This window comes from Mastigoproctus giganteus, chromosome 11 (genome assembly GCF_048544385.1).
Source record: "Mastigoproctus giganteus isolate SK-2022 chromosome 11, ASM4854438v1, whole genome shotgun sequence".
Lineage (NCBI taxonomy): Eukaryota > Metazoa > Arthropoda > Arachnida > Uropygi > Thelyphonidae > Mastigoproctus > Mastigoproctus giganteus.
Window position 1 is genome coordinate 161,843,330 of NC_143585.1, and position 15,455 is coordinate 161,858,784.

The following is a 15,455-nucleotide window of genomic DNA, read 5'->3' on the forward strand; positions in this document are numbered from 1 at the left end:
GCATCAAGAAGCTCTTTGTGGGAAAGTATTGGATCTCCAACACATTATGAATGTGGTTGTTTCAATTGTAAATTTTATAAGATCACATGGCCTTAATCACTGCATGTTTTAACAGTTAGAAAGGGAAGCTGAATACGAAGTTGTAATTTTACATAGTGCAGTGAAGATGGCTTAGTCGTGGCAAGGTGTTATATAGTGTCTTTAAACTGCGTCATGAAATTGATATTTTTATGACAGCAAAAGGGAAACCAATGAAACAACTATCAAATATGGAGTGGCTGTTTGATCTTGCAATTCTTACAGACATTTTTAGTCACTTAAATGCTGTTAAATTAAAACAAGGGAAAGAAAAATTGGTCTCTGATTTGTATGGTGAAATCAAATCATTTCAGAATAAGTTCTTAATATTTAAATCATAAATTGAGCGAGATAATTTAGTCCACTTTGAAGCAACTTTCAATGTCAAGTTAAAAGTGAAAACATTTCCAAAGAATCGTTGTCTCTCATTATTACAATTATTTTTTGATGAGTTTGAAAGTTGATTTGCTGATATAAGATCTGAAAAAGACATAAGCTTGTTTGAGAATCCATTTACTTCTATGGCTGAAAACTACAATCCCAGCTTACAACTTGAACTTATTAATCTTCAAGCCAAAACACGGTTCAAAAATAAGTATATGGACTGCAAAAATAAACTATTTGAATTGTACAAGGCTCTCCCATCTGAAGATTTTCTGCTAATAAAAGAAAATGCCATGAAAATGGCTACTTTGTTGGGATCAACATATGTTTGCAAGTAAATTGTTTCACGCATGAAATCAAATAAATATTCAAAAAGAAACACAATAACACATCAGCATCTTCATTCCATATTGAGAATTGGCATCACAAATTTTCAAACAAATTTTGAACAGTTATCTAAAAACATTTAGCTTCAATTATCTCATTAAATGTTAAGTTTTGTTCAGTAAATGTCATTTGTTATTGTACTTAATAAAAATTTCCAATATTTTCGATTTTAGGTGCGTCATTATATTTATTTATTCAACTTAATATTGAAAAGCAGCGATCCTTTTCAGGTTGTAAATTTTCGAAAGTGAGCATTTAAAAGCAAAAGTAAGTCATATTTTTATAATTTTAATAAAATCTAAAAAATAAATCACTGATAAAGATGAGTGTTGGGAATTTGCATTTTTTATATATAGCCTGAAAATAAAAAACGACAACACGGAAACAGAAACTTTCTTTTACATGTAACAAGATATGGAAAATGTAAGCATCAATTTTTCTCGATTCACTCAGTGTGGCCCACGAAACAAATCTAAATTTCAATATGGCTTTTGTATGGGAAAAGGTTGGACATCACTGTTCTTTGGTATTCTTTTATTTCTCCCTCAAATCTGGATTCACAACACAACCAAGACAGACATCTAGCAGCCAATCAAACAAAATCAGCTCAGAACAGTGTACCTACACTTGACGTTCTACAAATATCCCAGGATTTCAAAACATTCAGGAGACAAGCCTCAGTTAATCTCAGCTTTCTCTCACAGCCAAAATGTAGTGCACACAAAGTGACCAGGTACAAATAACCCAGGAAATAAAAAGTCACCAGGCACAAAGACACCTACAGCTATTCATGTCAAGGACCAAGTACTGACCCATCAGCAACTGCCTCCTACTAACACCAACCCTATCAGCTGCCAATGCCAAGTCAGTTTGCCCACAGAGGTGAATGTCTCATGTTCTTTTCTTTGTTTAAAACCCAAAATCTGAAAGTTAAGGCCATAAACATTTTGGCAATATAATGAACAATAATACATCCCTCCCCACTTGTTCATTTTATTTATATTTTATGATAGTTTATCAATTAGTATTTCACTGTTATTATCCTCATGAATATCCTGGATAACTGTCTAATATTATATTTAGCACTATGCTACTATTCTGACTTTTATAATCTAAGGAGCAACATCCACCATGGTGTTAATTAAATTTTATTCTAAAGTCACACACAGTAGTGTTTATTTATTCAAACCATCCAATGTCCTGTTACCTGCTTGTGGAAAATTGCTCTTCGACTCCCATGAAGGCCTTTAAGACATCCTGAAGTCTCCAATAGAATTAGAGCCCAGATCTCTCAAACTGTATGACAAGTGCCAAAACTACTACAGTGACTCTCGGAACCTAATTTCTTGCCTTATTTGCACATTCCATCATCATATGTACAAACAAATTGAAGATAAAATTTTAAAAAATTGCATCTTCTATTGCTTAGCCAGTTGAATTTTGGATACGAAATGTAACACTTTAAAAATACAAAGAATACTTACTTGCACACTTGGATCCAATTCAAAAATTGTTTCACCTCGCCTCATGTCAGTAATTAACCATGGACCACCAGCTCCAGGAACACATTTCATCAATTCTATAATTCCTGGCCCATTCCAGCCTTGAGCTGCTTGCAGTTCTTCAGTACACACTCCGACAATCTAAAAAAGGAAAGTGTTAAAATTGTGTTATATGTTACATACATTCTTAGTCAAAATTAGAATAACTCATTCTTCCCATTTTTTATAATAAAGATGCTGTTTTTGCCTGAATATTTTATCTCATGTTTGACATAAAATAATATGCAAAACTAATCCCACTCTCTTTAAGGTTGAACTAATTTTGAAACTCATAAATGCAGAATATTGATACAGTATAGCATACCTGAACTTAGAATACTTGAAAAATAAATAAGTTCAAAGGAGCTATGAATGTCATGTCTCAGTGAATTACTACTCTCCCTCAACAGAGTATTACCAATAGAATATTCCATTAGAACACACTGTGCTGTTTAAAATTCTGTGTGCAGCAGTTAGAACAACTGACAATAAGCAACTTTCCAGTTGCTCCCTATACTGGTAAACATTACTTATGACATTAATTTGAAGGGGCAGGTTAAACCAGTGGCCTTAAAAAAGTCAAAATACAGTGGATTCCGGTTATTTGGGCCACCGGTTAATCGGGGCAGCCGTTTATTTGGGGCAAATCTTAAAAAACAGAAACCAAACGAGAAAATAGCCAGGGTTTACTTCGCTTAATTGGGACAGCATGCCGTTTCATCGGGGCAGAAGACCACAGCACTGGAGATTACCCCACGATTGTCTCCGACGGTACCACGTGGTTCGGTCGAAATTCTGGAGGTCACAACCATAAAACAATAAAAACAATTAGCAGTCACCCATTTATTGGGCTTTTCTGTTAGTGAAATCTATCATAAACGAATAGTAAACTCGATCTTACTGAATTTGCGATAATACCGACAGCTGGAATTCTGTGGGTTATTATGGTAAAATGTGTTTACACTTCTACGGAATCTTCAATCATATAAAAAAAATAAATTTTCAGATCTCTTTATTCATATTTTTAAAGCTTTGTAACTCGTTACTCGGTTCTCACTTGCATGTATCGTGTTACTTGCAATTTGTGTGTGCCATGTTCTTTGTTATTGATTGCTTATCTTTTTACTGTTTTAAATTTTAATCCCTACCCACAAACGTCAGTGAACAGAAATGTCAACTAGTTCATATGTACTTATCACAGTACGTATTAATTATTCCGATTATCACGTATATTCTTCCGATTTTCACATATCATTTAATTTTTCAATTGGTAAGGTAATAAAGGGTAAATTTGTGCTTAATATATCTTTGCTTTTATAGCCTGTGGATAATATTCCTCCTATTTTTGCTAATTAGAATCGCTGTTTAATAAAATTTAAATTCAATTCACAAACATGATCACAATGACCGGCGCTTATTGAACATCGTATAGTGAACGGTACTTTACTATGTTGAGTTCGTTGTCACGTGATTTGATTGTTCAAAGTGTAGTGTTCATTGTCTAACGGCCCCAGGGGTTCCCCCCCATCTCCGTGTTGTGTACTCTGTTTGTGAAACACAGAACACTGTGAAGGCCAGAGATTTTAAAAAGTGTAAGGTTTACGTTGTGTAGTGTCATGTTGTGTTGTTCCTCTGACCTTTTAGCCGTTGGGCCCCTAGTGGGACCCCCGTTGCCCATACTTAGCCCCGAGGAGGCAGGTCAGGCATAGAGGGATCGCATTAGAAGTAAATACTCTGGCAGGCCCTGCCACCTAATTTCCTAAGATTTCAGTGGCAAGGGCCTAAAATAAAAAAAAATAAATAAAAAAAATAAAAAAAAAATAATAATAATAATAAAAATAGTAATTAATTGAATTTGATTGTACAGTGAACTAATTGTGAAAAAAGGGGGGGGGTACGTTGTATTTTTAACTATTTACGTGAAATTTCGGATAATTGGGGCAGCCGCTTAATCGGGCCAAAATGCACTAGTCCCGATGTGTCCCAAATAACCGGAATGGACTGTATTCGGTATGGTGCATTTAGTACTCTGATTTTCATGTCAAGTTCAAAAACGTTTCATTTAATCAATTACAAAATATCATTTCTTGATAGAGGCAGTATGTCCAAAAACCAGACACTTCAATTTCTATAGTTCACTCCCCCCCACCCCTAGCAGCACAAAACTTGTTCAACCTCGCAGCATCCAGATAGGACCCAATGGGTCCCTCTCCAAAATAACTGTTGCACACTAATTGTTGGTGTTCAAAGTTAATGGCTAAATGTTTAGTGCTTTCCCACATACAATCAAACTTCCATTTGAGCAGTTTTGGAAGAAAATTATTACTGTTTACTTGGGATTACATGTACAAAGAACGAACCCATCAGATTCTAAGCAACTATTTATTATTTTGGGATTCTGATTTGGTTTGGATTTCAGTGTATGATAAACAAAATATTGCTGAAACTGAAATTAGTATGCTAACATATTTGTCATCAAAAATTAGTTATCTTTTGTTTTACATTTATTTATTTATTTTTTTGTCTCAACTCTTGTTATTCTACTGATCTGTATATTAGTTCATTTATTCGGCAAAATATATTAATATGTGCACATGAATAAATTTGAATTTTCATGCTCATAGCAATTTTTTCAAATGAAAAAATGACCATACGTTTCCGGTTTGCTTCAGCAAATGATGAGAGAGAGAGAGAGAGAGAGCAGTCACATATAACCTGTCTGTCCCCTCCAAAAGCTCGTCCACCTCTCACCCAAGTCCTCTTAAACCACCAATCTCCACAAAACCAGACGGGAGCCCATTCCAACAATCACTCACCTGCTTGCTGAAAGAAAATTTATTTAAACTATTTATTTACTTCCACAACACCAACAGAAATTTTTCCCAAAAATCAATTACTCGCTAGCTGATTGCCAATTTCTGTACATCTATCCTGTAACCAACTCTCCATAACCCACATCATGTGTGTAGTCTGAGTAAGAGGAAAGATAGTGTCAGCCAGTGCTGAGCTTATTCAACCCATTCAAATCCTTAAACACCTCAATCAAATCTCCTCACAGGTGCCTAGTCATCAGGTACTCCAGTTTGCAGAATTGAAAGCCTTTCCTGGTAAGAGAATCCTTTTGTAACTCTCATTATACTTTGCAAAATTCCTGTATATCATTAAAAAAAATCCTATGGGCTGTCTTGGCAGTTTGTCTGCACTGCTCAGAGAACTTCATATCTGACTGTATTTCCCTCAGCTGCTTTTCATTCTCCACTAACCCTAGTGTGGTACCAGACAAATGCTAAGTTAATATGGGATTACTGCTCCCATATGAAGTACCTTGCATTTGTCAATGTTAAAGTTCAACTGCCACATTTAGCCCATTAGACTAATTTCTCTAGATCTTGTTGCAGTAGCATACTCTGATTAATGTCATTAACCACCCTGTCAACCTTCGTATCATCTGCAAAATTAGACATTAGGCCAGATATATCTTCATCCATATTGTTAATAAATACTGAAAACAACAGGCCCACACTAAACTCTGTGCAGCTATTCAGGCAATTGCCATATTAGGAAAAGCCATAGAGAATAAGCATACACATGAAGGAAGGTTGGTCCATAAAAATAGAAGTAGAAGAAATAAAGGAGAAAGTGAAAAGTTAGTTATGTCATTTGTTTATTTCCTAATTGGAAATATGTACATGGGGGTCAAACATTTTGTGGTATTTTCTCTTACCAATTCTTCAGTGACTGCAAAGACAGTAACTAAGGGTTATTATTATGGAATTCTTAATTTTTTTTAGTAGAATTAAAATTTTCAGTAAATCAAACTAGGGTCAGATTCGAAGAATTTTGTTTTAAGGTTAATTTTTATATAGTAAATATTAATAATAAGTAAACACTTACCAGCTGTATTTGCAATATGACCATCACAAAACATTACTTTGGTCACAAGAACTTGTTGATCTGTTTGTAGGTGAAACATGGCATCATACAGATCCACCCTATTCTGCAGACCTAGCACCAGTTGACTTCAGTCCCAAGTTGAAAACTGTCCTCAAAGGAAAGAGATTTCAGAATGTTCAGGGCATGAAAAACAACATAATCACCGAACTGAACATCTTTTCTTTGGTGATATTTTCTTTGCTGAGTCTTTCTGAAACTTTTAGAATGATGTAATAAATGCTGTCAGTCAAGTGGTGATTCCTTTGAATAAAAAAAAATTAACCCTGGGGGCTCACATCTGGTGAGTATGGGCTTGGCACACCCAGGGTCCTGAGCTCGATATCATCATTCTTCTCTTTCTTGGTGACTCCCTTCTAGCTTTCGCTCTCTCTCTCTCTCTCTCTCTCTCTCTCAAGGTAACTCGGGGAATTTTTTTTTTTTTTTTTTTGGCTGGGCAGCATAAGCCTCAGGCTTCCTTGCACCATATAGCTAATAATAATAATAATAATAATAATAAAAATAATAATAATAAAACCATTTCCAGTTTTGAGTTCCTTCACTTTGTGTTCTTTTTACTGTAGCAGTCTGAGAACTTCACTGTCACACCTCATACATACAGACTCAAGAAACAGCTAACGGAGGAACAAGGGTTTTTTTTTTTGTCTACAGGTTACAGTGCAGTCAGGAAATCAGTCTTGTCTGAGCATAAATAAACTAGTGACTATTTGGACTAATGTTTTAGTTTAATTTACTTGTAGCAGTACAAGTAAATTAAAAAAATTACTATTATTTATTATTAAAATAGATTTTAACTTGTAATGCAAGAATAATTCATTCTGAGGTGTTACTAATGTTTATCTGTCAGTTGGTTTCAGCTCTAATTACATTTCTGTGTATCTTTTTTATTTTTTTTTTTGATAAACTGAAATCACAATTTGTGAGTTTTATGGCTTTAAAACTTAAGTCGTCCTGCTTAACATAAGCACAGTATAAGTTTTATCTTCCAATATCTGCCAAGTAAGATAGATATACTAAATTAAATTTTTGTTTTCCTCAAAATTGAACAGTAGGAATCATCTAAATATCTATAAATTTCAGATGTTTTTCAAATTCTTTCTCATAATAATAATAATAGAGGTTTTAAATGGAAGACGAATAGCCACTGCCAATTGCAATACCTCTACTTTGAATGTTAACGTTACTACCTCATCATCATCATCAGCCATTTTCAATCCACTGCAGGATGAAGGCCTCTCCAGCAACTTTCCAGTTCCTTCTGTTTTGAGCACTGGCCATCCATTTATTACCCAAAAACTCATGAATTTCATCTATCCATCTCCACCTTTGTCTTCCAGGTTTTCTTAGCTCCTCTTGGGTACCATTCTGTTATTTTCTTAGTCCATCTGTCATCATGTCTTCGAGCTATGTGTCCTGCCCAAGACCATTTTAGTTCTTTAGTTTTGATAAGAATGTCCTTTACTTGAGTTTGCTGCCTAATCCATGTGTTTCTCTTCTTATCTAACAGTCTGATTCCCAATATAATTTGTTCCATTCTTCGCTGTGTAGTTCTCAACTTCTCTTCCATTCTTTTGGTGAGTGCCCAAGTTTCACTTCCATAAGTCATGGTGGGGAGTATACATTGATTCATTATTTTACGTTTCAGACAAACTGGGATATTGCTCTTCAGTATGTGACTATATTTCCTGAATGCTATCCATCCAAAATTTATTCTTCTCTTGACTTCCAGCCATTTATCATTATTACAGCTAATAACTTTTCCCACATAAGTATATGACTCCACCTTTTCAATTACTGCTCCTTCAATCATTATTTCCCTTTCCGTGGCATACTTGTTCATCATTACTTTTGTTTTAGCCATATTCATCTTTAGTCCAAAATCCTTACTAACTGTGCATAACTGATTAAGATTTTCCTCTAATTCTTTGGGATCGTGGCTTATGACCACAATGTCATCTGCAAATCTTAAATGGTTTAGGAACTCTCCGTTCACACTGACTCCTTTCTGCAACCAGTCTAATCTTCTGAAAGCTTCCTCAAGGGCAGCAGTAAACAGCTTCGGAGATATTGTGTCTCCTTGTCGAACTCCTTTCTCGATTTTAAATTTGCTACTGTCTTTGTCTAGTCTAATAAAGGAGGTAGCACTCTCATATATTTTCTTCAAAATCATAATATATGGGGTATCTATGCCTTGTATTTCCAGTGTCCGAAACATTGCCTTATGCTGTATGGAGTCAAATGCCTTTTCATAATCCACAAATGCCAGGCATAATGGTGTTTTATATTCATTTGCTTTCTCCATTAGCTGTGATATTACGTGAAGGTGATCCATAGTTGAGAATCCTGTCCTAAAGCCAGCTTGCTCTTTCGGTTGATTCTCATCAAGTATTCTTTCTAATCTGTTAGTAATGACCCTTGCGAACAACTTGTAGATGTGGGCTAACAAGCTAATTGGTCTATAATTTCCAATTTCTGATTTATCTCCTTTCTTATGCAGCAAAACTATGATTGCATTATTCCACTGCTTAGGAATAATGCACTTTGTGAAGAGCCTTGCCAGTTTTTGAGTTATGTCTCTTCCTCCCAATTTTAACAACTCTACAGTAACTTCATCTTCCCCCGGGGCTTTTCGATTCTTCATTTTCTTCAATGCATGATCTACCTCAACAGGAAGAATATCGGGTATGTCGTATGTGTTGCTACTTTGCAATCCATCTTCCCCACTGCTGGTATCATTCCCTTGCTCCCTGTATAATTCTCTATTGTAGTCTTCTGCTATTTGAATTATGCCTTCTCTGCTGTTTATAAGTACACCATCACTATTCTTCAGTTTCAGTATCATTTGTCTTTCTGTATTATTGCTCATGGCTGCTGATTTAAATCCTTTGTTTTCCCTTAATTCTTGTTCTACTTTTCTTGTGTTAAATCTTCTTATGTCCTCTCTGAGTCTCTTTCTAATGGCTTTGCATAACTCAGTATACTCAATTTTCTCCCTGTCAGTGTTTTTCTTGCTCTTCATTTGTCGTCTTCGGTTCATCATGACAAGTGTTTCTTGACTAATTTTTTCTTCTTTGGATTTCTGTTTCACTATAGGTTCCTTGGGCTTTATCACTTTCAGAAAGTTTTGAGATCAACGTCGAGTTGTAATGCTTGATGATCGGAATAAAAGTAACTGGTAACACAATTTATATTTATCTCAAAATTTGTAAATACCAAGTCTAGAAGTTTGTCTTTTCTGGTTGGTAGCTTGCATTTCTGCTTTAAATTCAGTCTAAAGAACATATCTTTCAAATAATGAAATAAATATGTATTTTTGCTATTAGAGACTTCATTTCCCATTCTGTTGTCATACCCATGACTGGTATCTTTTCATCTCTCTTGGAGGATGATTAATAAGGATTCTAGTACCTGCTCAAGTTTTTTTTAATATGACCTTTTAAACCAGAGAAGTTAGGTAAATTGATACCAATTGAACTGTTGTATTACCAATTTTTATTTTGATATAAATACCTTCTATATCAGCTAAAGGGATGATTTCTGAGATGACAAATTCTAAGTGTAACATAATCACTACTCCTCTCCTTTTTTTTATCTACTCTATCTTTTGTAATAAATTGAAAATTTGCATAATCCAAAATGTCAGAAGTAAGTCAAGTCTCTGTTAGGACCCAATTATCAAAATCAAAATAAAGTCGACCTGTTAGCATCCTACTTTTCTTCCAACTCACGAATTGATGATCTTCGTAAACCACCTCCCACCATACCCAGTACACTCCATTCAATGCCTCCTGTGGTTTTCCATAAAAAGGATGTCAGAAGGATTTTGGACAATCTTGCTGCTAAGAAAGCTCCAGGTCTTTATTGCAGTGATAAAAGTTAATTGGATTCCATCCTTTTCAAAACATCTTTTATGGGAAATGTCTGTTCTGCCATAATAATCTGGTGGCAGTTAAAGTCCAACATACTGTTGTTACTCAACAAGAAATTCTGACCTAACAACAGCTCAGAAATACCTTCTCTTATTTATTCTAAGAAAACACACCTGAAGAGAATATCAAAGAGACAACTCAGGAAGGTTAAAACAAATATCTCCTTCTTGTCTTTATCTTTTCCTTCATCATGCCACAAAGATTTACCCTTGTTACAAGACACCTGAGTGAGCTTTACTTGTGGAGTTCAGCAACAGGCAATTGGTGAGAGACCTCTGATAAGATGTACCTGGCACCAGAATCTAAAAATACCCAAACAGACTTAGAACCTATGTTAAGATGCAGTTCAGAACAAAAATACTGTAGGTATAGTGTCCTAATTAAGCAAAGCACCTTTGGTCCCTGAGGCTTGTCACAGACATTCCCTCAGGTATGACAAGCTAGGGAATATAGAACACTAATGAAACTGGTTTTCAAGTGGCACTTGTGAGTCAAGTGCCACTTGAAAAGTCAAGTGCCACCTGAATTATGATGAAGTCTGGTCATTTGAAACAACCAAATCCTCTTCTTGCACCTTTAAAAGGGTAGGAACAATTAGTAACGTTTAGAACAATGTGCAAATCCTGAAACACTGCATCTAGTATACTGGAGGTTACCACCCAGGTGTGAAATAACATAGGCAGAGATCAAGATGTATGGTTGAATTCTGCCCTCTGAGTCACTAGGCAATAATAGGTAGTACATGACTGAAGTGGTGAAGCCCATGTTTAGTCTCCAGAGCAAAGCTCTTGCAACAGCCATAGCTTGCATTATGCAGTATGACTCGTGCCGTTCGAAATTATGATGGGTATCACGGAAAAAGTACCCCCGGGGGCTCACATCTAGTGAGTATGGGCTTGGCAAACCCAGGGTCCTGAGCTGGATATCATCATTCTTCTCTTTCTTGGTGATTCCTTTCTACTCTCTCTCTCTCTCTCTCTCTCTCTCTCTCTCTCTCTCTCTCTCTCTCTCTCTCTCTCTCTCTCTCTCTCTCTGTCTGTCTCTCTCTCGGGGGTAACTTGGGAATTTTTTTTTTTTTTTTGGCTGGTGCAGCATAAGCCTCAGGCTTCCTTGTACCATTTGGCCATTAATAATAATAATAATAATAAATCCGATCTCACTTACCTTTCAAGGGTACAGCCCTAAAATGGTTTTTGCAGGTGGCTAAGCAGTCCACTGGACCAAACCTAGTAATAACTCCAGGAGAAATCTTAATCAGCTAGTGTAAAATTTCCTGATCTCTACTCTGCCATCTAGAGACTGGAGGGAGCTGAGTAGTGTTGTATGCAGGAGGCACTGTCAAGCAGTTGGGTATATTCTTCTGGAGTACACCATATCCAAAAATTTTGTTAATTTATACATCCCCCCTTATACTTTTCTATTGAATACATATTAAGTCAAACTAACAGAACAACCTTATCTGTGAAAAAAATGAAACCTCCAGAAAACTTCCTCATTCATTTCACAAATATACACGGACTCAGTTCCAATCTCAATGATGTCCATTTCCACCTAAAGTATGTGAAGCCCCACTTTTTTTGAAAGAATCCCAATTATCAGCTGGCTCAACCACTGCTCATAAGAGTTTCAATAATTATTTGCTTTACAATTAGTTTTACTTCAAAAGGTGGTATTCCCTGTAAAAAGACTTACTAATTTGGAATCTCCTCTTTTTGATCTTCTGACTAAGAATCTGTCTACCCTATTTTGTCAGATTCATCTGTTGTCTCTATCATTTTCCCAACTCCATTAATCATTTGGTACTCTTTGACTTCCTTTTTTTAATTTCACAACTTAAACTGGTTTCAGTTTTCTAGAGACACACAGACCCAACTGGTGAAGATGCCGAAGCTTTTGAAATTACTAATGACCTCACACAGATTGTTCATTTATTTACAACACCAGAAAATCCTAAGCATGCACCCAACACTATCTTTTTTCTCACAAACAACTCTTCAAAGTAGAAGGTTAAGGTGAGTGGTGCTCTAAGCATCTCAGATCATAGTGGTGATGGTGGCTTCTCCATTGGGGCCTTTCTCTCATAGGCATTCTCAACCTTGCACTGTCTGGCATTGCAGAATGCAAAATAGGATGATATGCATATCTTCACTTCATTTTCGTTGATTGAACTATAGCCATTCAAAATTTGAAAAATGCTCCAATTTTGGCTTGTAGACAAATATTGGATCTCATGTAACTCTAGCTCTAATTAAGGTATAGTTATGAAATGGGGCTCATTTCATTTATTATTATTATTAACAATGGACTGTCTGATAGTCCTTGACAATCAGCATTATTTTCCTTAACTTTGAAATTTTCAGAAAATGGTTATTTTTAAAATTTTTAAAATTGAGGGAAACAAATTGATTAACCAATTAAAATAGCTAACTATGTGAGTTTTAACACATTTTCATTAAATTATCACTTAAAATAAAATCTAAGAGATAATGTTAACAAATTACCTGTACAAATGAAACAAATCCAAATGGAGTGAATATGGTCCCAAGTTGGGAATCTTCTGTCATAAGCATGTGTTGTATCCTAGATTCACTATTATCTAGAGAACAGTGCCAGGAAACATGATCCCCTGCACATAATGTGTTTTCTAAAAGAGAAATTGGGTGACATGCAATATTTTGAATTATTTATATTCAAACATACTTAAATCAGTACAGTATAGTAATACCTCAATACATGAAGTACATGCATTCCTGCAACCTTGTTCATATAGAGAAACTTTGTATATTCAAACTTTGAATATTATTTGTAAATAATTACATGACAAATATGCCTTCATAAAATAAAAAAATAATAAAAAAGCACACATTTTATCACCATATTGTTCTGGAAAATATGTCCACTTACCAATAATAATTATTAGGGAGATAAGGGGTCAGAATTCACATCTGTTTCTTGACTTAGACTGAAGCACTTCCTTTAAGAGTCTGCCAATGATGATGGTGTGTTACAATGTCTCACACTGATAAGGAAGGCTGATTTTTATAGAAGGCATCTAGGGTGGACTGCATAGCCACCTCGTATTATTCATTAAGAATGACACCATAGAGATTTCATTCATAATGTAAAAATCATAACAGCCCCCACCAACAGAATTGCTTCTCAAAATCAGGATAATTCTCCATTAAAATTTAGAATGCATTCGAAATTGTTTAAAGCATCAGAGAGATTTTTTCTGGGAGCTTTCCTCTCATGAACAACTTCTTGATTGCCTTCATTTATAATATAAATTTTTGTAAACTCCTTAAGTTCTACAACCAAAAGTATGCTGGCTATGTCAACTTCATTAAATCTAGATTTACTATCTAGTGATAATTTCATTGGCAACTGTTGTAGTAGTTTTCGCTGTTTTCTAAGTCATGAAACTTCTTTTTCTCTGTGTGGCATCTCTGAACAGGGGGGAAGGGGCACCATGGCAAATATCTCTCTGCCTCTGGTAGCTCTAACAGCTGCTCGTGTTCAGTCCTGTCCAATTCTTGATGTTATCAAGACACAATGTATGTCTTCTCCCAGGCTTTTTCTTCCTTCCATTCTCCTCTCAATAATTAGCTGTGGAATTGTGTATTTATTGTTCCTCATCAGGCATCCAAGATATGCCATTTTTCTTTCTTTATATCCTTCCAATTCAAGAGTTTTTAAAATTCTCTACAGGACACTCATTGGTCACTCTTGCTGTGAATGGTATCTTTAACATTCTTCTGTATATCCATATTTCAAATGCTTCTAGTTTTTTCGAAGTGTTAATTTTCAGTGTCTATGTTTCGGCATCATACAAAGAAACTGACCAAACGCAACATCTCATCATCCGGATTCTAAGGTGGAGCTCCAGGTTTCCATTGCACAATGTAGGTCTCATATTAAGAAAATATGCCTGGCCATTTTAATCCTTACTTTTATTTTCATACCCGGTTTTTATTATTATTAGCCATATGGTGCCAGAAAGCCTGAGGCTTATGCTGCAACAGCCAAAAAAAATTTCTGAGTTACCCTGAGAGAGAGAGAGAGAGAGAGAGAGAGAGAGAGAGAGAGAGAGAGAGAGAGAGAGAGAGAGAAGTAGAAGGAAATCACCAAGAAAGAGAGGAATGATTATATTCAGCACAGGACCCTGGGTGTGCCAAGCCCATACTCACCAGATGTGAGCCCCTGGGGTTTATTTTTGTCATTGATCAAACTAGATATTTAATTTTGTCAACTCCCTCTATCAGCTTTCCGTTTAACACGAGGGGAGGTGTTGGCATTGCTCTATTAAGGACCATTAGCTTAGTCTCTCGTGTTTAAGGCCATCGTAGCCTAGTGGTCAGGCACGCAGGTGCATTAGTACAAGTGCCATGAGTGACGGGGGGTTCAAGCCCATGACTGCTGAATACGGTGCTGTTTCTTGTATTGTCTATCTTGTAAACTCCTCTGACCATTTGGTCGTCCCAGAATATAAACAGAAAATTTATTTATATTAATCCCGAGGCCCATTCTTTCACTTTCCTCACTCACACGATGGGGGAGTATCTGTAAGTCCTGAATATTAGTTGTTTTATGTATAGTGCCATCTGCATAGCGAAGGTTGTTAATCACTCTACCATTGACAGATATTCCTTCATTTCTTCCATCTAATGCTCTCTTGAAAATGACGTCCAAGTAAATGTTAAACGAGAGGGAGGGGGGAAGAGTACACATCCTTGCCACACTCCATATTCAATGTTGATGTTTTCTGTCCTTCTGCCATCAACTACAACAGATGCTGTTTGGTTCCTGCAGAGGTTTGATTATTTGGATGTCGTTTTCATTAAGAGTCTGGACACCTCAAGGATCTCACTGAGCTTGGTGTGTTGAACTCAATCAAAGGCCTTCTCAAAGTCAATAAAACAAACCAACAAACAAACAAACAAACAACCTGTTGTTCTCTGCATTTTTTCATCATGACCTGGGTACAAAATGGTGCTTCTTTTGTACCTAGTTCTTCCCTAAATCCAAACGACACATCGTCCATTTACTCCACACAATTTGTGAAAATCCAATTTTGAATTATTTTTAGGAACATTTTAAGGACTTGGCTCATCAATCCTGATTAGTCTGAAGTCTCCACAAGTTCTGGTGTTTAGTTTTTTGGGAAGAGTGATTAACGTTGATGTCA

General features: G+C 35.8%; 1 protein-coding gene across 1 annotated transcript in view; it reads right to left on the reverse strand.

Moving 5' to 3' along the window:
- Su(fu) (suppressor of fused domain protein) overlaps positions 1-15,455 on the reverse strand; it is a 382,271-nt gene that overhangs the window by 252,150 nt on the left and 114,666 nt on the right. Inside the window, exons 4-5 of the mRNA XM_090385208.1 lie at positions 12,772-12,914; positions 2,334-2,492 (exon numbers count right to left, since the gene is read on the reverse strand). Of these exons, the coding sequence (XP_090241334.1) occupies positions 2,334-2,492; positions 12,772-12,914 (302 nt within the window). The remainder of the gene's footprint in view (positions 1-2,333; positions 2,493-12,771; positions 12,915-15,455) is intronic.